The sequence below is a fragment of the Chiloscyllium plagiosum genome, chromosome 16 (assembly GCF_004010195.1).
Source record: "Chiloscyllium plagiosum isolate BGI_BamShark_2017 chromosome 16, ASM401019v2, whole genome shotgun sequence".
NCBI classification, from domain to species: domain Eukaryota; kingdom Metazoa; phylum Chordata; class Chondrichthyes; order Orectolobiformes; family Hemiscylliidae; genus Chiloscyllium; species Chiloscyllium plagiosum.
In genome coordinates, this window is record NC_057725.1 from 45,848,950 (window position 1) to 45,871,272 (window position 22,323).

The 22,323-nt window shown below is 38.2% G+C and overlaps 1 protein-coding gene across 5 annotated transcripts in view; it reads left to right on the top strand.

Moving 5' to 3' along the window:
- Positions 1-22,323, top strand: part of lsp1a (lymphocyte specific protein 1 a) — a 325,234-nt gene that overhangs the window by 288,372 nt on the left and 14,539 nt on the right. For all 5 annotated transcript variants that reach the window (XM_043705982.1, XM_043705980.1, XM_043705981.1 and 2 more), the window contains 2 exons: positions 12,241-12,333; positions 13,792-13,900. In XM_043705982.1, the coding sequence (XP_043561917.1) occupies positions 12,241-12,333; positions 13,792-13,900 (202 nt within the window). The remainder of the gene's footprint in view (positions 1-12,240; positions 12,334-13,791; positions 13,901-22,323) is intronic.

Below are 22,323 nucleotides of genomic sequence, written 5' to 3' on the forward strand. Positions count from 1 at the left end.
TCTCACACTCTCTCACTCTCTCTCTCTCACACTTTCTCTCTCTCTCTCACACACACACACTCTTTCTCTCACGCACACATTCTCTCGTGCTCTCTCTCTCTCGCTCTTGTGCTCTCTCGCTCTCTCTCTCTCTCTCTCTGTCGCTCTCTCTCGCTCTCTCTCTCTCTCTCTCTCTCTCACACACACTCTCTCACCAGCATCGACAGGGTTGAGTTTCCTGTTGTTGTTTCTGGTGCCTAGGGTGACAGTTTATCATTTGTTTTCTGACATTTTTTTAAGCAGTTTGATTAAAGTGAGTGGCTTTAAAGCCATTTCAGAAGGCAATTAAGAGTCAACCGCATTGCTGTGGTCTTGAGTCACATTTAGACTTTCCTTAAAGGACATAGAGAACCAGATGGGTTTATAAACCCATCAGTATACACTCATCATTAGACTATTAACTTTACATTTTTTATTTGAGATTCAAGCCTGGGTCTCCAGAGGATTGACTTGTTCTCTGGAACACTAGTCCAACGACAATATCAATACATCATCAACTCCTAATCTCAAGCAAAATATGAGATTTTAATTTGCTTTGTTCCTCTCTGTTGAGGCCAATTTTAAACATGACACAAATAGTTGAATAAAATGATGGTATGAAGGACATAACTGTCTTTAATAAGTGTTTAGCCTAACTTTTCTAATTGGCATTTTAAAGTATTCTATCAATCTATTTATTTCAAACCAATTAAAACAAACATTAATCTGAAAACCTAAGCTATTAAGCCAGAGGTTCTAATCTACTTGAATCTGCCATTGAGGTTTAATGGTGCACTGAGAATAGAGGAGACCATTATTGTTTCCAATTCAAAGTGGAATTATAAGTATCCTGGAGTCAGTCCAGTCCAGTCAGAACCTTGATATTATAATGAGGCTCAGGTTGATCCTGTGGGAATGTACTCATGCATCAGTGTTCGGTAGCCTCCACAGTCAGTTAATGTGTTAACATGAAGTGTCACAGCTGAAACATTAAGCATCATGACTCAAATGTTAAGCAAGGCCAAATAGTTGAGAAGTAGCAGAGAGTATCCTGCACTTGGAGAGAAATGACTCAGCCAGGAATGTCACCTCCAAGGCAAAAGGGAAAAACACAAAAGGAACAAAATGAGACTTGTACATGCACTCAAGCTGTCAGTATGTTATAAAAGATAAATCATTTTTGCTATAATTTACCATTGAATTGATGTTATGACCTTGTGCAGTGCCAAATGTGTCAACGTACTGGTGTGATTTGTTTGGATCCAATGGGGCCAGCTGATGGCTGAAGAATAATCACACACCACCATGAGATCATTTTTCAGAAATTGTGGGACTCATTTTTGCATGGGTTCACTTTAATGTATCTAAACAGCAGCTAAAGAAATTGCAAAGTCCACTATTGTCTCAGGCCACAATATATCAAGAATGGAAAATCTGTATTTAACAATCAAAGAATAGCTGTTGAGGATTTACTTGAGTCAAAGGAATATCATATAGAAAAAATGATTTATGTACAAATAGGAATGCCACAAATATGCATTAATCTCACGACACCTAACAACATGACATGGACCTTTCATCAGATAAATGTAATAATATGCATGAAATGTTAAGCTGTCTACTCTTCCTACATACATTCCATAATTTTTATTGTTCAGATTTCCAATCTTTATTTCTCTTTTTATGGTGAAATCATGGGGGTGGGTGAGAGATTGGAATTTTATTGAGCAGTGAGTAAACATATAAACAGCAGAATTAAAACCTACTAATTAATGCAGATTTTCCATTGACAGCAGTGAACATAAAAATATCGATTATGATTGCTTCCTGACTACCTTTTAGAGCAAGGTTTCTGACAATCTATAAGAGCCAAACCAAGCACTAAATGCACGTGCTTTTCAGCATCTTACATTCCTTGGCAAAAGGAGGCAATTATAATGATTATCCATTATAATTAAGGTCTTAAATCGTTGAGTAGATATTGTTTTCCATCCTGTGTCTATTTGTTCTTCTTTTTCTCTTCTTTAGGCTCTCTCCAAACCTTGGATTTGTTTGTACCTCTTGGTAGCTTCTGGTTCTGACTATTTATCTCCTTCTGCATCTTCTATGCCTTTTTTAAAACCATCCTGCCCCTTGGCTATCTGATAAGGTAATTTTCCTGATGTACCTTAACAAACTGCAAAGGCTGTTGAAAAGTAGTCAGTTTGGCATGTATGACGAATTTAATAGCAGAGAGCTGGTTTCCCTGGAGCTGAGAATGCATTCCTTTCTATTCACTGAGCTTTCTTGGGGGTTTTGCAGTAAAATATCCTGAGGATATCCTATCTAACATCTTTGCAGGAACATTTTCAGTCCTTACAAATATTTTCTTTAGAAATAAATTCAGTGTGGTTTTTTAAGACAACGTGTAGAGCCCTGCAAAATCCTCTTTCTGGGTTAGTAAATGCTTTGATGTTTCACGTTATCACTTTGAGAAGCTTGTTGTGGGAGAGGAGAAATGTATTTATTGGAAAATACCCCCCTGCTGTATGGGTAAGAAGCAAACTGAACAACATTATTCTTCCTTACCTTCTGTTAACGTGCTGGTACTTGCTAGGGTATGGGTCCAAGAGTATTGAATACCATTCAATATTCAATTTCTTTAACTGGGATCAATGTGACATTTTAACGCACTCAAAACTTAGTAACTACCACAGAATTAAAATTTGGGTATATAGTGATTGTCAAACAGGGCCTGGCTTAACAGCCGTGTTTCATCCTGTCCTCGCCTGCTATCAGTACATGTTTTCAGTAAGGTGGTGGTTTAATACAAGGAACAGGTTTACTCCTCGACTGAGGAAACTAAGCCTAGATTTAGCAACCATATAACTTTGTCTGAGACCAATGCAATTTGAGTGTTTTTTTTAACAGCACATGGATGACACTGGGCTGGGCCAGCATTTATTGCCTGTCCTTAATTTCCCTTGAGAAGGTGGTGCTGACTTCTTGAACCACTACAGTCCATCGGTGTAGGTTTACCTATAATTCCATAAGTGAGTGAGTTACAGGATTTTGACCAAGCTACACTGAAGAAATAGTGATATGTTTCTAAGTTTGAGTGGTGAGTGGCCTGAAGAGGAAATTGCGTTACATGGTGTTCTCATGTATCTGCTGCCCTTGTCCTTCTAAATTATAGTAGTTGCGGGTTTGGAAGGTGCTGCCTCAGGAGCCTTAATGAATTTGTGCGATTGCTGCTACTGAACATCGATGGTGGAGGAAGTGAAAGTTTGTGGATATGATGTCAGTCAGCTCCTTTGTCTTGGATGGTGTTGAACTTCTTGAATGATGGTGAAGCTGCACTCTAACAGGCAAGTGGGAAGCATTCTGCCACAATCCCAACTTGTGCCCTGTAGATGGTGGACAACCATGGGTGCCAAGAGTTGATTACTCGCTCCAGAATTCCCAGTCTCTAACTTACCTCATGTAGCTATTTAAACAGCTAATATTGTTTATTTTCAGGTAAAATGTAGCATCAAAATGTTGACAGTGAGGACTTTTATTTTGGTAATGTCATTGAATGTCAAGGGGTGGTGGTTATATTTTCTTTTGTTGAAGGTCATTGCTTGGCATTTGTGTGGTGCAAATGTTACTTGCCACTTGTCAGCCCAAGCCTGGATTTTGTCCAGGTCTTGCCACATTTGGGCATGGACTGCTTTAGTACATGAGCAGTAGTGAGTGCTGTAACGAACATTGTGCAATCATCAGCAAACATCCGCACTATTGACTTCAAGATGGAGGGAAGGCCATTGACGAAACAGTTAAAGAAGTTTGGGCTAAGGACACTACCCTAAAGAACTCCTGCGGAGATGCCCTGGAGTGAGATGATGTCAAACAACCACAAAGATCTTCCTTTGACTCCAACCTGGAGGCCTGACCTCTTACTGAGAACTCCCAGTGTGTTGCTAAGTGTTCCCACTATTCTATTTGTACACAGAACTAGTTGCTGATTGACCCAAATGACATGTGAAAAAGAATGCTGACTTTACACTGAGATCGCATTTGTTACATTGTTCATGTGGAGTTGAGTTTGGATTTTTGTAAATTGAAGTGTGTGTGAATGAGTTGAATCTTGAGTGGAGACTGATGGATGTTTTAATTAAATATACTTGTGGAATTAAGTTCTCAACCACAAGCTTGAATTCAAACATAAATGGCATCGTGTTATTATACCTGACCTTGGCTGGAATGGAATTTTTAGGTCAGAATGGTGAAGTAACCAACTTTGCCCTGGCTTTTCTCAGTGCTGTGGTACGACCAGTCCACTTCTGGGTTTCCCAGTCAATCAGGGCAAGAAGGCAGATTGACGACTCCCAATTACATATTCCAGGACTCTATTCAAACTGAATGCAAATAATTTATTCATGTAACTTTGTAATTGTCATTTGAGATCAGATTGAAATCTCAAGCCTGATGTGGGCTTTTGGCAGACATTTTCTGAGTCAAGTTGGTCAAGTGTAGATATCACTACCTGCACCCACCCTACCTCCTCCATCCCTCCTCAGCTTGACTGTGCCCTAAGATCCTGACAGCTAACCCATCCAAATATAAATTAATCTATAAAATTCTTAAGAGATTTAATTCATCTTTGAGTTGCTTTAAATATTTAAATTTCTTCTTGGTATAAACATTTTAAGACCTATCTGCAAGCTTCTCTCTGATCCCTCTGGAGTTAAACAGTGGAGATATTGTGACCTACCATAAGCAGGACCCAAGGCACTGCCTGCTTTCTAATGGTGTTGTTCCCCATCATGATGTTACCATCCATAGGAGGGAAGGAAAATGCAGCATAACTCAACCAGCCATCGCCATTCCAAGATACAGTATTAGCTTCCTCGAGCAAGCACAAGGGAAATAGTTTTGATAATTTTCTTAAGGCAGTTTGTTGACAGTTCATAACCAGCAAAAGGGTGAACCTTTGTTGCCTGTGGAATAGGGAAAGAAAGATCATTTGCAAGTGTAGCCTGCATGGGGCCATCTAAATGTTTGCTACCATTTGCAATCTGCTAAATTAAAACTTCTTCCAGATGCCTATTTTTAAATTATTATGCCATTCACAGCTGTGATCAAAACTAGTGTGTCTAGCTCTCACTGACCTTAGCGATTGTAGGTGAGAAATGGGAAAGCATCAGCAAGAGGTTGACAGGCGGTGATTCAGCTCCTGCTGTTCAGTGCACATATTGTAGGCATGTGGTGAGAATACGATTTCTGGACTGCTGTCTGTGAAGGAGGAACCTGTATAATTGCTGACCCAGCTTTTGCATGGAAGAAAGACATTTGATCAAATTATTTTTTCCTCTGGATCAGGAGTCACAGCCTTCAGGGAGAAGATAAACCCTGTGTAACTTCAAAAGTTCAATTGTTGCTCCAATTTCAGAGTACTAAAGAGGATCACTGGACAATAATGAGGAGCAGGAAAATGAGTTAGTATCGGAATCTGCTTTACTGGGTGCTCTGAATTGAATTGAAACACTGGTGTCGGCAATGATGCTCCTCTGTATTGTCAGTAATGTTTAAGAATAGATACTAAAGGAAAAATAAAAGTTGATGTTGTGATGTGAGTGGACAAGAACAACAATACAACCATCTCTCACCTTTGTGAACTTGAGGACTAACAGGTAAAAGACAAACAGACATTTGATGTAGTCTGCTTGGACGTCAGCAAGGCTTTTGATCAGGTCCTGTACAGGAGATAGATAGCAAAGACAAGTGCCCATGAGATCCAAAGAAATCTGGCAAAAGGGATCCTGAAATGGCTGAATGTTAGGAAGCAGAAGGTGGTGGTCAAAGGATGTTTTTGTGACTGGAAGCCACTTAACTTTTTCTGATTAAAATAAAATTACAAGCCAATTCACAGGGAATGTGGAAACTTCCTCTCTGACACCAGTGTGAAATTAAAATCAAGCCCACGATGATAATGATTGTGAGGTACAAACCCAGTCCCCATCTACACTCTGAATACAGTTGGTGGAATATCTGGTGAAAAAGACATGATAAAATCAAAATTAAAGTCAAAGCAGTTCATCGTTCTAAACTGAACTCAACTTGAAATTGTGCTTTTTGTGTCATCATTAGTTAAAAATTGCCCTTTTATCTATGAAATCTGCAATTGAATCCAACTCATGGTGGTGGCAGTGTAGTATCCTTATTCTTTCGCTGTCTCTCTAGAATGACTGATTGTAGCTGCCCTGTGCAAATAAACTTCAGGCTCCTCCAGTTTGACTCCTTGAGACAAGCAACTAAAAACATAAAAATCTTCCACAATTCAGTACAAATTGACTGTAATTCAAAGTGACCACCAGGGTTGGCTGGCATGGGAACTGACTAAATTTGTGCTGGTATGCAATCTCCTGAAGTTTGAAGTAAAGCACAAGGCAAGGAAATTCTACTCTGCAACTGGCTGAACTACACTTGACCTGCAAATGCTTGATGACTGACCCGGATTCTTAAAATCAAAATTCAGTCCATTCGCCTCAAGATAGCGTTAAAGAAATTACTGGCAATCTTGAATCAAAATGGAGATGGAAGTTTGTGCTTCCTAAAGCAAAAGTAGATCTTGAATCAGAAAATTGTGATCTGGGTCTAAAAATGAGGTTCATTGAAACTCAGGGAGTACATCTCAGCCTCCTGGGGACAGTACTGTCCTTGAATACAAAATTTGATGCTTGTCTTTTTCACTGGAAGGAGATAAGTCATTCATTGTTGCCTTATACATAAATTATCCACATTAGAAGTAATTCCACCTATGATTACTTCCACAGAGAGAAAAAAACAAGTTTGAGGCTGTAAGGCAATAGCACCCCCTAATGTCTCTCTGCACTACCTACAGGCTGGATAACAGCATACATTTAGAAACTGATTTATAACAAAGCCCATTTTACTTGAGTTTTAAATTGAGATATTTAGATTAAAGCTGAGAGAGAGAATTGGTTATTAACCACTTTATAGACTAGAGCACTTCTTATTTTGTAAAATATATTAGAAATATTTGAATACATGTCTTAGTATGGATTAGTTAGTTAATGATGAGGGCTTTTTGTACAGTTGGCTAACTTCACTGCCTCTGAGCAAGGAGCTTCAGCCAAGTTCCATTCTGAGACTTGATAATTGAGGAAGATACTTTCAGAACTCAGTCCAACAGAGTGAATATCAGCTTGGAAATCAATCCAGCACACACAAGCGGCAGGTGACTCCTAGTTAACATGTGCTGGGTAGAAAATTGAAGACTCTGCTATCGCTATACAAAGCTCCAGACTACAGCGTCTGTGTGTATTGCGATAACAACCCAAACTCTCTTGTGGGGCTGGTTAGCTAGGCAGCGATGTGGGTCAGATTGGTGTTAAAAGCATGGTGGTGGTGGTGTGTTTGATCCCCATTCTGGCTGGGGTGAATTTGTGGTCAGGCTCCATATCCTAGCTGTGGTGGAAATCATGGTGCTGTAGGTCAGACCTGCCTTCAAGCAGAGAATTGAAGAAGTATTTGTTATTAAGTGTTCTTACTTTGGAATCAGATGCTTGTGACTTTCAAGCTGCTTTGCATGAGTTAAGCATGTAGGTGAACAATCCAGGAACTGCTAGATCTTGCCAATATTTTGCATCAAGTGAGGTGGTGTAAAATGAGGCTTGGATGCAGGTTAAAGAAACTATTACAAGTTTTGTGAGAACAACAAGACTCCTGACCATAATTGTTTCTGAATCAGTACTACGAACAACAGATTGATTGCATTCATCATATGGGGAAAACATTGCAACGACACTCAATTACTTCCCAGTAGTGCAAGTCCAATCTGTTTTCTTTTTGTTACTCAACATCTGCTGAAAAGAGAGTGCAATCTTAAAGAAATTCTCCATCTCCCAAGATGGAAACTGAATTTTATGGTCTGGTGTTCTGGCTTGTTTTAATCAGGTTTTAATAGTTCTGTTATTTTATACCCGCTTTCAAAGTGTTTGAATAATTCATGATCGGAAATATGTGGAATGCACCTATCAAATAGCAAAGTTCTTAATATTGCCAGCATCCACAAATACATTGACTTTGTTATTTGACAAAATGCAAATTATCTACCTCACTTTTTACAGCTTAAAACATTGAAAAAGATATTGCCTCTGTTTTGAAACCAGTGGCATTAATTTCATCCTTACCAAAATAAATCAAACTTGCAAAAAGGTTCAGTATGTACATTGCCTTCACTGCAGGGTCACTCTATGGTTTAACATTTACGAAAGACCAGCTGTTGTGGACAGGACTGGAAGACTAGAATCCTGGTACACTTGTCCTCATTGCTTGTAATTGCTGTGTTTTATCAAAAGGAAGGTGTATTTTTTCCTTATTCTTTCATGGGATGTCCCCAGCACGGCCAGCATTTGTTGCCTGTCCCTTATTGTCCTTGAACTGAATCGCTTGCCAGACCAATTCAGAGAGCAGTTGTAGACCAGACCATATAAGGATCACACATTTCCTTCCCTGAAGGATCATTCATCAACAAATGATTATTTTTAACAAAAATCAATGATAAATGGCATGACCACCATCACTGAGACCAGCCTGATATAACAGATTTGTTAACTGAGTTCAAATTCCACCATCTGCATGGTACAGAGTGAACTCGTGATCCCCAGAGCAGTTTCCTGTGCCTCTGTATTTCTAATCCAATCACACTACTACTATGCCACCAAGTGTGTGTGTGTGTGTGTGTGATGTATTTAAATAACAACAGCAAGCTTTTCATAGGTTTAAATAAGAAGGAATATTTATTCACAAATTCACTCTGAGAGTTTATAAATGCTGTGGTACTCATGCATGCAAATGCAGATGCAAAATATACAGTACAAGAGAATAGTGCACTTTTGCAAATTGGAAAATTAAGCATTGTTCATAATTCACATGTTTGGTTTGCAATAGGAAAGACCATCATTGCGGGCCCAAGGCAATGTTTTCACTGTGAAATGGTAGATTTTAAATAGCTGGAGTTGCGCTTATCAAGATTATACAGCATTCCTTGGATATCCATAAGAAGACCATAAGGAATAGGAACAGGAGTAGGTCATTCAGCTCCTTGTGCCTGCTCTGCCATTCAATAGGATCATGGCTGATCCAACGTTCCTTATGTCCACTTTCCTGCCTTTTCCATCTCTTGAGCTCTCTACTGAGCAAGAATCTATTTATCTCAACCATAAATATAGACAGGGCATCTAGCCCCATAGTTCTCTGTGACAAGGAGCTCCAAAGACACAACCCTACAAGAGTAGAAATTCCTCCTTACCTCAATCTTCAAATGACACCCATTTATTCTGAGTCTATGCCCTCTGGTCCTAGATTCTCCCATGAGGGGAAACGTTCTGCACTTGCGCTTTCAAGCCCGTAATCCTATATATTTCAATGAGATTGTCTATCATTCTTCCAAACTCCAGTGAGTACAGTCCCAACCTGTTTAGCCTTTGCTCATAAGACAATCCCAAGGGTCATTGTAGTGAACCTTTTCTGAACTGTCTGCAATGGAATGACATCTTTCCTTAAATAGCAGGACCAAAATTGTTCTCAATATTTCAGATGTGGTATCACCAGCACCTTGTACAGTTGTAGTCAGACTTCCCTCCAACCGCCTTGTAATAAAAGGAGCAACATTCCATTAGCCGCCTTGATTACCTGCAGCACCAGTGTGCTAGCTTTCTGTGTTTCATCTACAAGTACCTCCAAGTCCCTTTGTGTTGCAACTTTCTACAGCTTTTCTCCACGTAAATAATACTGATCTTTTGTTCTCCCTTCCAAAATGAACAACTTCACACTTTCCCACATTATACTCCCATTTGCCAATTTCTTTGCCCATTTTACTTAACCTAGATGTTTAGCAGGTTGTAAAGTTAGTCACTTGTAGTTTTTTCTTACCAGAAGGTTAAGTTTCTTTTGCAGGATCAGGCTAGGATGCCTTCTAGGGTGCAGTAATCTCCAAGTTTAAAAAGGCATACGTGTTAGTGAAATGTTCTGCAGCTCGTCTTCTGCAGTGGGTGTTCCTTTCAGACTGCCCTTGTGTAGACTGATCACTTTATCTCTGGTATTATGGGATCTAATAGACCTTTCACAATGTTGTTGAAGTTGTGGAAATTTTGCAGCAGCAATGATCATGACACAGACATGTTTGCTGCCGTTACTCCTCTGAAATTGACAGTGACTTCTGTAGTCTTCACACAAGGAGAAATTTAGAATGTGCTTTCATTGATTTGTACCCTGCTGTCGAACGTATAATGTTGTGCACACCTGAGAACGCTGCGTCACACTTGCTTTTATGCTCTAGGTTTGGCTGAGTACCATTGAAAATGATGCAACTTGTTTTATGATTAATATTACATTACATAGCCTCACTGGGCCTGAAAATAATAATTTTATATCGCAGTGCTCAATACTAGAGATCTTGACTAGTTGCCAGATTCCAACACTCAACAAAAGTGGAAATCTGTGCCATAGATATGATCAGCTCTCTCTGGGCACTATTACTGCACTGCTGACTAATAAACCTAGCCCTTTCAATTTGAAATCCCAAAGATCAAAATTTATTCCCATTTTCCCATCAGTTTATAATCCTAAATAGCAGACCATCTCTTTTATTTCTAGGTTATAGAATTTGAGTAGTTCAATTTGTTTGTATATAATTCCAGCAAGTTAATTTCCTCATGTTCTCCCCGTCATACAGATGTCCCATATCAATCATTCCCAAGATCTCAATGCTTTAAACATTTTGTAACAAGTGTTTTTAGATTGAAGGCTTTTTTTTTAAAAGCAATGACAGTATTTGAACAATCTGAACATGAATTGGAATTTAACAACTGATACCAGGCTTACCTTTGTAAAGCTGCTACTATTATCAGTAAGACACTTGAAAATGGAAATCAGATCTGCATAAAGAATATGGAAATTGTTCCTTTTTCTTTATGACTGATTTTTTAAAAAGTTAAACATTTAATCATATGGTCAAAATTCAGAATGTTTCCTTCCAAGGCTATAAAAAGACCTGTTCTATTTCAGTCTGGAAGTCAATTTGACAAAAGGTTCTGATCAGTTTGAATCTTCAAAGAAAAAGGAAAAAGCCATTTGAAGCTTCCCAGAGATATGTTAGACTGACAAAGGTCCTCTCAATGATGAGAAGTTTATTAAGATAGCTATTGTGTAAAAGTTGCTTAAATGGGTTAACTTGCTACTTACAGAGGTATCCTTTGATCAGTTATACAGAAGAAGATAATTCAAAAGGTTCTGCACAAAATATAATCTATGACTGTTACTTGCCTTTTTTTTCAGTAAATTTCCTTATTTCTTTTAACTTAGCACATCGGACCTTCACAATGTTTTATTTGTTCTGAACAATGAGAGAAATCCTGTGAAATAATAAGATGACTCAATATCTAAAACTTGTACTATTCACTATTCTATGCATATTATTAAAAGCTTACCTTGGTATCAAAGTTAATCAGAATAGTTATGGAGCCACACGGAATGGGGTTGTCATTATATGAAAGTGATTCAAAGTACAGATACCCAAGCAAAGGAAAATACTGGAAAAGAGTGAAAAATGTAGTGGCCCTTATATTCTCTCTCTTTTTATGGAATTACATGGCATTTGATGCTGTTCATCAGAAAAAAAGTCAATTTTATGTGAAATTTTACATTGAATGACTACATTTGCAAGAATTTTTGTGAGTTGGCAGTTTAAACGTGTAATATTTTAGTCATCAAGAGTATTTCTGGCAAAGTAATATTACAGTTTTATTTGTATCAATTTTAGTTGCAATGTAGAAAGCCCAGCAGTATTATCACCAAAAGACTTTTGTGACCTTGTCACAGATTGATCAATCACTTTATATGGTATTCAAAGTAATCAGCATTTTTCAAAATTGTGATCAGAAATGATAATTGTCATAACTGTAAAAAGTTGAGAAAGGCAGGATAAGTGGATCATTTAAATTTGAAAACATCTGGATGACTGGCATTTTTTTTATTGAAGATTGACACCAGATTGTTCACAACAAATAGAATACATTTCCTTTTGAATAGGATCTATTTTGCCCCTCCCAACAAGATTTCAAATAGTTTGGTCAATGCCAATGGGAAGCACATGTATGACCCTAGGTGTAGATGTTTAAAGTCCCCACTATGGGATAATAAGTGGAATCTAATTGTTATTTTGTGTTTCTACAGGAAATTAAGGTTGGGGATGTGAGAAGCAAAAAGAATATTTGGGAGAACAAAGGTGATTCTCATTCTATCACCAAGTCACAACACACTGGAAAGGTGGGTAAACCAGCCAGTGTCACTATCAGAAAGACTATCTGCCAAACCATAAGAAAACTTAGAATGAAAATGAACATTACAATGCGATTAGTATTATAGTCCATTCAAGACACCTCAATCTTCTGTCTAACCACCCTGCTCAGCATTTCTATGCTCTAATTGATATAGTGTGGGTCAAATGGATGTACTAATATTTCTGTAACTCTTTATAGAAACACAATGGTTTAAGAAGGGTCAGGCAAAGCAAGTTTCATAGAATTGAATGCTATCCGAGTAGTTAAGCCAGCCAGGCAGCTGAAACACTGGCACGATACAAGTTCAATTTGAGCATTGACCAGACAACCTTCACAGGGGTTGAACTCCTTATCACTCCTAATCCATGAGTTCTATCCAGATAGAGATGGAGGAAGTAGCAGTCTGTGTCTTTATTACTATCTTTGATTAAGTCCCATGATGTTATAAGCTTTGCTCACTTAACTGAAACCAAAGACAACCACACAAGTAAACGGCATCAGTCTGACTGAAGCAAGATCCAGAATTAGTTCTTCAATAATAACTTAGTCATAGACAGCCTTCAACATAAAGTTCTAATATTTGAAATTAGAATATGTAAAATAAGATGAGTTATGTTTAATCATAATATGCTAGTATTATTATTCATTTTTATAAAACAGTGGCCTGCATTTTTCTCTGGTAATGATGTTGAAACTGTCAGCATTGTCTGCCTTTTTCCCATTGAAACTAATAGTAGCACTGGTGTCTCCATATGTGTAGAAGAACATGAAAAGCCAAAAGTTGCTGTTAGTGAGTCTGGACTCTTTCATAAGATGCACTGTAGAGATTCCCTTAGAATACAACGTTAGAGTAAAAACTTAGTGTCACTGTCAGCCTAAATATATTCTATACCCAAAAATATATTGTAACTTGAAGTACATTTTAAGGGTATACTAACTTCATAATTACAGTATAAGTCTGCAGGTGGATGTCCAAAACATGAAACCGTATTATAAGTGTACGTGTTATAGCTGAATAGGATGAATAAGAAAACTAATATTTTTTTCCTACTTTTAACTGAAAAAGTTAAATTGACTCTGTCCTTTTGTTTTAAAGAAAACATGTAACTAAAGGTCAATGAGTATGATCTGGGGTTGATTCATTCTCATGTCGCTGCTAACCCTTCACTCCCTTCACTAGCAATAATCAACCCATTTGTGCTTTTAGAATTATTCAAAGATCTCTGCTTTGACCAGGAAATAAATTTCCAAAGACTTATGACCCTCTGTGAAAAATGTTCACCCCATCTTTTATTAAATGAGCTATCCCTTTTTAAACATTTACCCCTAGTTTTAGACTCTTCCATCGGAGGAAATCTTCTGAGTTTCAAATAATTATTCCATGTAATCCTGCCTATAGTAAATCATACAAATTAAGATAATCTTTCTTTTTGGTTTGTTTTAGAATCATCCCTCTGGTACAAGATACAAGTTTGTGGTTGTTGGTCATGGAATGTATGAGAAGATCCCCATCACTGATGATGAGAATGGTACCGATCAAAATAGTCAATCATGTGAGTTTTGTCACTTCTGATGTTGGGGAACAAATTAGAGATTGATTTTTGATTGTTTAAAAACAATAGTATGAAGTGATGGCCAAGTTAACTTTCCAGACTGTCTAAGCAACACAGCTAACCCAAGGTAATCTTAACACAGTTGCTATGTTGATCTATTTATTTTGAATTTGATCTAAAAGAGGATGTTTTAAGATCAAGAATTTGATTAATAATCTGAGGCAGTGTTCAATTAGCTCAGTTAGCTACATTGTGATGCGGAGTGGATGAAGAGTAGAGCTGGAGAAAGCACTGCAAGTCAAGCAGTACCAGAGGAGAAGGGGATTCATAATAACTCCCAACAGTGTGGTCAATCCCTGCACCAACTAAAATAGTTCTTGGGGCCTACATTCCTGCCTTTTTTCATTGTGAGGCATAAGCCATGATTAGCAAGCATCAAGCAATGAGAACACAACATAAAGACAAAGAAAGAGAAAGATCTACTTGATAGGATCCAAAGGTTCTTTAGACATCTAGTTAAATGTAAAGTTGAAATTGTTCCTCTGGGGACATACCTTGAATTGAGGGTCAATGTTGAACAGATTCATCCGTCTTTAGTTTGCATATTTCTCTGTTGGAATGTAGACTAAAATTTTAGCATGATCCATGCTGTAAGGTTAAAGATTTTTTTTTTAAATCAGTTGAATGTTTGTACAGTTATTAACCTGAATGTCATTGGTAATATTATTCGCATGTTGGATTAAGTATTTTCTGCAGTAATCATCTCTATGTATGATTAGTGCTATCGAAGTATATTTCCTATCAGGTAATTATAGATTAGAGCTGGTCAATAAAACATTTCTTAGATATTTTCTGCTGTACCTCCTCCTGTTACCTAGTTACATCAAGTAAAGTGCATTACTCATAAAACGTTTAGCATAAATCATTGTAAAAAAAATGTAAAGCTCACTGAATATAGTTTCATTTCTGTGCTGCTCACTGGACAGTCTGAGATTTCCTTCAATAATACGTGGCCTAAGTATTCCTAAACTAAACAAGAAAACAAACAGCTAGTTTCCACTTCCTCATTATTCTGCAGTGATCCCTAATGCAAAGTATGAACACAAGATTAAAAACTAAATTTAAACAACAATTTCAGAAAAGCTCTCGAGGCAATTATAGATGAGCAACCACTGATGGCCTTTCCAGCCAAGCCAACATACCGTAAAGGAATATATTAAAAATGCATAATGCGAACAAAATGTACAAAATGCTATTCTCTCAAGGACTGCCAATTTCTTTTTGTGTATGAAAGACAAGTTTTACTGTAGTTATACGGGGTGTTATTGAGCTCACATCTGGAGTACAGTTTACAAGTCTCATCTTCTTGTTTGAAAAAGTATGTAATTGCTTTCAAAACAGTTCAGAGGAGGTTCACTCAACTCATTCCTGGCTTAAAGAGCATACAGAAAGGTTGAACAAAATAGACCTATATCCATTAGAGATTAGAAGAATTTAAGGTGATCTTATTGGAACATGCAAGATCTTGAGGGGACTGGACAGGGTGAACACTAGAAAGATGTTTCCTCTTGTGGGGAAGATTAAAGCCGTGAAATGCAGTTATAGAATAAGAGATCTCTCTTTTAAGACCAAGACAAGGAGAATCTTTTTTTCTCTCTGAGTCATTCAAGTGTAGAGGAGCTGAGAACGCAAGTAGATCAACCACGATCTTATTGAATGGTGTACCAGTTTCAAAGGGCCAAATGGCCTACTCTTGCTCCTAAGTCCTATACTATTATGTTAAGTCTCAAGCTGAAGGTCAGGAGTGATTGCAGTTGAACCATTGCACACTGCTGAATCCCTGACACAAACAAGTACAAATATTTCAACTCTTTATAACATGCTTGGGACTGTGTTGTGGATGTCTCTTTGGGACTAGGTTAAGTTTTCATAGTCGAGGCTATGTTTTCAAAAAAAAAGCTTGAATTTCTAAATGGGGGAAATGTTCACTGCTTATGCTGCTTATGGTATCCTGCTATAACTTTCCTGTTTTTGTTGCAGTAATGGTCAGCATCTGTCAGTGAAACCATTACCGTAAAAGAGAATTTGATTGGATAGGAAAGGAAAGGGTGCACAGACAACCTTAAATTGATTAAAGACAGCAACTTGCACAATACAGTTCCTTTAATGTAGAAAAATGTTGCACAGCGCATCACAGAAACAAAGAAAATAGTGGAAAAAGTGGAAAAACATGTTAGGTTAATGTATTCTGTGGAGGTAATACTCTTAGCCTTTTGTTTCTGACTGGAAATTCCTGTCAAAGTTTAGTTCCAGCCAGGAATTGCGTCCCAAATAGTTTAAAGTCTTCCATTTAGATGAGGAACAGAGGTAATAAGAATGCTGATCCCTAGTTCACATCTGGATAGTTTTAAATAAATTTTCAGAGACAAATTAAAATAACTGAGCATATTTCAGTTCATTTTCTGTATAATTTTAATAGTTAAAATAAAAACCCAACTAAACTGTATAATTCACATCAGCAGAAGAATAATATCCTTTTATAACATTGTCAATTTCTGTCTTCATGTTTCTGGTTTTGCACTGTCATTGAACCTTAGTTGATGAAATATGCATAATTCAATCCTGTACAAGTTTGTTTCCAGTGTTCAGTTAGGCACCCACTTCTCTTGACTAAAAATGTTTTCAAATCTCCTCATTAATCTCAGTAACCCAGGAGTGTTCACATTTTCAAACAATGTCACCACAGGAAATCACAGTAAAACAAAAATTCCTTCAGAATAATTTGCTGTAATATATCATTTAACCATGTTTATGTGCATTGTATTAGTACTTTTTTACTTTTGCATATGCAAAGAATAAATTTTGTAATTGAAAACTGGGAGAAATAATTCTACAAGTTTGGCCTAGAGAGAAATTCACACCCTTTTGCATCATCTCTGCAAATTAAATGCTTGGTGAGAAGTTACATGGGCAATCTTCTTGTCTCTTCAGCAATTAAATAGTTAATCAATAGCCACTTAAGGGTCTCAACCCACCACCTCCGTAATTACCTGCCTTCCTCGTGAGGTGAGAAAGATGTCGAGTTTCCTGTCTGTCAACCAGGGCAACCTGCATGATGAGCTTGGAGGGAGAGCACCTCCAATTGCCCCAATCTTGGGGCAGTCAGAAATATGGATGGGGAGCAAGCCGTGTCCTTGCCTCCAACTTTTCTGATCTCCCTCTCTCCTGCAACTCCTGAAATGAAGGTGAAAAAAAACTTACCTTATTCCCCTCTGCAGTAGGCCTCTATAAGTGGTCCATAGGACTCAATAGCTGCTGGTTCTGATTGGTGTATCAGATTGCCAGAAGTTAGCCAATGTCGAGGCACCTGATAAGCAAATTTTGTGCACATTTTGTTGCTTCATAACACATTTGGAAGAAGATTGGGATAATCCCAGGGTAGCTTAGTATCTAGTTCTGGGAGCCATTTTAATATCAAGCAGAAATATCATCAAGTAACAATGGGTGAGTTTCCCACAGTTACAATACTTTCAAAGTTCACATCCAAAACTCATAATAATAGCATTTAGAGAATCAAAGAAACACTTCGGTTGTCCATTGAGCTGATCACTAATTTTGTTTTGGCAATACCAATTCTCAAAAGCAATCCATCACAATGTTAGTCATGCACAATCATGAACTAAGGTAGCACTAATTGATTAACTGACTAGTGAGAATACAATTCACATGTGAGTAATCAGAGATTGATTATCTCTTGGCCCAGTTACTTTCTGTTTTATGGTACAACTTCCAAATATTGCCAATATGTTCTTGCTAAACATGTGCAGAGACTTTTTTCATTAGTTTTAAGCCAATTTTGGGGAGATTTAAGGACAACCACACTGACAAACTCAAAAAGACTCTTCTAATTTAATCTTTTGCATATATTATTCTAGAAGTTGAGATCGTAAAATGACAAGAAAATAATTTCCACATTGTGGCACAAATAAAACAATTTTTGTGAAAGTTCTATCTAGGAAAGTTTGCCCTGAATATAGAATGCATGGTTATCTGAGCGTGCCTACAATTTTAATACACTTGTATGCTGCTGGTACAAATGGTTGCTTACCAGTCTTGGACATTGGAGGAAAAATATTTTTAATTCACATTAATTCAGCACCTATGTTAAACAGTTATTTTCGTTGCTTTTGAATTGATAAGGGAAACGACTAGATAGTTTACCTCTCCCAGACTCTGGGCTTTGCACATGAAAGATCAAAAGCAAGGTTCACTGTAGAGCCATAGATTGTATATTAAGTTCCAGAAAGTATAGGGGAAAATAAAAACGCCTTTCTTGTGATCATGTTACTACCCCAGTTACACTTCATTGAATGTCCTGAGGTTGTGTGGTCTGCAGTATAAGTGTAAGTTTTTCAATTTTTCATAAGCAACAACTGTAACATGCAGTCTGCCTTTCTTGGACTTGTCTCCTACTTATTTTGCCATTTAATTTGTTTGAGTTACTGTGTGTTGTTATATTATCAGCTGTATATTGAAACGGTGCTCAAGTGATTTACATGTAGAATAATGAACTGTTGGACACACTGGAATCTGATCAATAATTGACTAGTATTGGTTAATGGTTATTTGAGTGTGATTAACAGGCTGAATTCTGTTTGAGAGGTTTTTAATGGATCGTGAAATAAGGATCTCTGAGAGTAAGTTACAAACTGGAATCTATTTGGATGGTTTAGATGTTATCCTAAACTCTGAGAATGTGACATTTAAGTTTGTAACTGCTGTCTGACGTCTTCTTGAGGTCAAGTGAAAGGAATACACACACGAGATGACTTTTAATATTACTGTGCTCTGTTAAGTGCTGCAAAATGAGAGAGTCAGCAGTTGAAACTTGTAAAAACTAAGTCACATTCAGTGCAATTTTTGCCTGTAAATGGCAGTCAGCGTTTCCAACTGAATCAGGTAAAAGTCTTCTTTAAGATTGAATAAGGTTCTCTGTTGGCACCACAAACACACAGCGACTGGCTGCTCAGTGGCTTTTCACCCAGACTGTTTCTCATTCTTTCCCTTCTGGCTCAGCTCTACTTTTGGATCTTGCTATGGGGCTATTCACCAACTCCTGGAACCCCCTTCCCACTAACCTCCAGGTTAGTTCAGGGATGGAATTCAATATAAATGCATGAATTTCCTTTATACTTTGCATTTATCCCATTGGGAAAGTCAGGAGTTCACAGGCTGTTTTAGAGAACAAGTGTACGATATTTAAAACTTTCTAAGAATCAGCAATGAAAGGAAGTGAGATTTGTGGAAAAAACATCCCAGACATTGGTAGCATGTTAAAGGATAGGAACCTTTGGATGGAATCTCCTCATTCCTGAGCTAAGGCAAGAAAATGGTAAGAATCATGTGGAAAGTTGAAGGGGCCCTTTCTCAATGTTGGGAGCAACGAATCACATTCTCCAGGCAAATTCCAGACATAGTGATGATTCTCGCCAGTGAGCAGCAAAAGGCCTATCAATAGGGATTATTGCACATCATAAACCTTCATTATTACTTAATCACATTAGTATGCACTCTTGTTGTACTGCTGTTTGGTTAGAAACTAGAAGGTGTCACCTCTTGATGTGGATTTTGAGCAGGTACCTGGCAGCTCCAGCTTGCTCCTGGATGGCTGTGGCACCAACGTCTCTGGACATGCTCAGTGGGAAGCTATGCACAGCCATGGACGCTGGCATTCAACACATGCCAGCCTTTCTACACCATCATGGCAGCTCACCAATCCACTCACTGAAGCGCTTCACAGGAGGCTCCCAAGCACTGAGGATGTCACCTGGACAGGGGACGAAACATCTGCAACACAAATTCTCAGCTCAGCGAACAGAACCACAACAAGTTGGAGCACACCGTCAACTATTTTTGGAATGCTGCTGCAAAGACACTTTTTGCCCATGAATTGGACTAGAGCTGCCTGCTTGCTTTTTAGAGCTTACTCACTTACACCTACCTAGATGCATCACAGCACCCTTGCCGTGCCACCGATATTGCCTCTCTTCTGCATAGTGTGTAGCCACGGTGATATTCCACACACAGCAATAGGTGTGCCGACACTGATTACAGAAGTCACATCTGTGCATGAATCTCTGAGGTCTGCACAGAAGAAAAATAATTAGGGGGTTGCTACTTGTCATTTGTTTCCTTGCCTTCCTTTTGACACTTGACCTCTCAGTCAGTGCTAACAGCCACACAGTACTTTTGACTTGGCTTGCCCTTTAGTGCAGACACATGGTTGTCGACAGTCAAGAAGGTGAACATCTTGCCAAACAGCATTGTGAGATGTCATCTCACACCAGTACCACGTGCCAGCATCATGTGGGGCAAACAGACTGCATGTGCTTCAAGCAAATGGTTATGTCTCAAAGTCTAAGGGGACTGTCTACAGTCAGGAGACCTCAAGATGGTGAGTCAAGACAGACTCCGCTACAGGCCCACAGGCCTGGGCACAGTCATTAAAATGCTCTGGTCAGAATAGTCTTCTCACAGGTGGTGAGGAGCAGAATGTCAGACACCCCACCACCATGGACTCTAGGAGAAATGTTTGCTTCAGCTGCAAAGGCCACAAAATGACAAATTCATCAGTGAAAAGCAAAAGGTACTAATAATTAATAGCCCACAAATCAAAGTCAGCATCATGCATTTACCACTGTGCTCAAAATCTAACTGAAGCAATAGACAGCTATTTATATATAGCTCATTCCCGATGAAGGGCTTTTGCCTGAAATGTCGATTCTCCTGCTCCTCGGATACTGCCTGACCTGCTGTGCTTTTTCAGCACCACACTCTTGACTCTAATCTCCAGCATCTACAGTCCTCACTTTCGCCTAGCTATTTATAGACAAGTCAAGCTCCTATTACATTCATTTTGAGTTTCCAAGTCAGAGCAAGGGGTATGATCTTTTCTTATTTCGAGCTCACTGTTAATTCTGTATAACAGCACAGTACCTGCGTGCATTTGACGTGTGTAATTTGATCATGAGAGATCTATTTAAAATACTATAAACTGTAGAACTAATTCTTTGTTCTTTTCGATAGCCTATATATGGGATATTTGATAGAACATTTACCAAAACTTCCAAAGATTGTCCTTGAAAACCAAATGTTAAGTTGTAATTTTTTTACAGTACCTTGTAGATAAAAAATTATATCCTAATTACTGAATATAAAATTATAGCATTGAAATCCAACTGAATGTTAAGATACTGTGAAATTAAGTTATGTGCTTTGCAATAATGGCTACCCATGTACTTCACCTAATCAAATTTAAATGTAATAACCCTCTTATATATAGCAGTTAGAGGTATTTCCTGTGAACACAACTGTACTGTTCCACCACACGATAGGTCACTAGTTAGTTTCCACATTTTCAACCACTAATGCAGAGATCATTGCTGCTTTCTTCAAAAGATTAGATATATCTTTAAACAGAGAAAGATATATGACAATGGGAAGAGAAGGGAACAGTAGCATTAATTTTGGATAGCTCCAGTAACAACCTATTGCAAAAGCTCAAGTGATGTCCTTCCATGCTACAAACGGTTTTGTCTCTGTTTGAGAGTTACCAGACTTGCCATGCTGCGGAAGCAAGGCTGTTGTTTCACCTGCTATGGTGGAAAGTAATGGAGCAGAATTGGTAAATGTACGGCATTGTCAGGATGGGAGCGGGTTGTGTTTTCATGCTATACATATCTAAAAAGTACATGGTTACTGTATGACAGTTGATGGCTACCATTGCCCTTCTGTTGCTACAAATATTTCTAAACTGTAATATTACTTATTGGCTTCCATGAATATGTACAACCTTATGGAAAAATATCCATCAAGCTATCCTGTTTCAACAAAATATACAGTGAGTTAGATGGCGTTAACCGAGTTCCTCTAAAATGAAGTCATGACCATTCAGTGATATGAATTGACAGCCAGTAAAAGGAAAAGAAAACCAATACAGCAAGTCAATATGAGTTTAGTGTGCTGAAAATGAAATACCTGTGGAATTTTGAAAAGCATACTGGCTGTTTCAATGATCTACAATACCCTATCCAGCAGTGCTTGACACAGGGTTTTAGATCATAGAAACCCTACAGTGTGGAAGCAGGCCATTTGGCACAACAAGTCCACACTGACCCTCCAAAGAATATCCACCCAGACCCATTCCCCTACCCTTTTACTCTAGATTTTCCCTAACTAATGCACTTAATCTACACACCCTTGAAACTATGGGCAATTTAACATGGCCAATTCACCTCACCTGTACATCTTTGATTGTGGGAGGAAACCCATGCGGACGTGGGGAGAATGTGCAAACTCCACACAGACAGTTACCCAAGGCTGGACTCGAACCCAGGTCCTTGGCGCTGTGAGGCAGCTGTGCT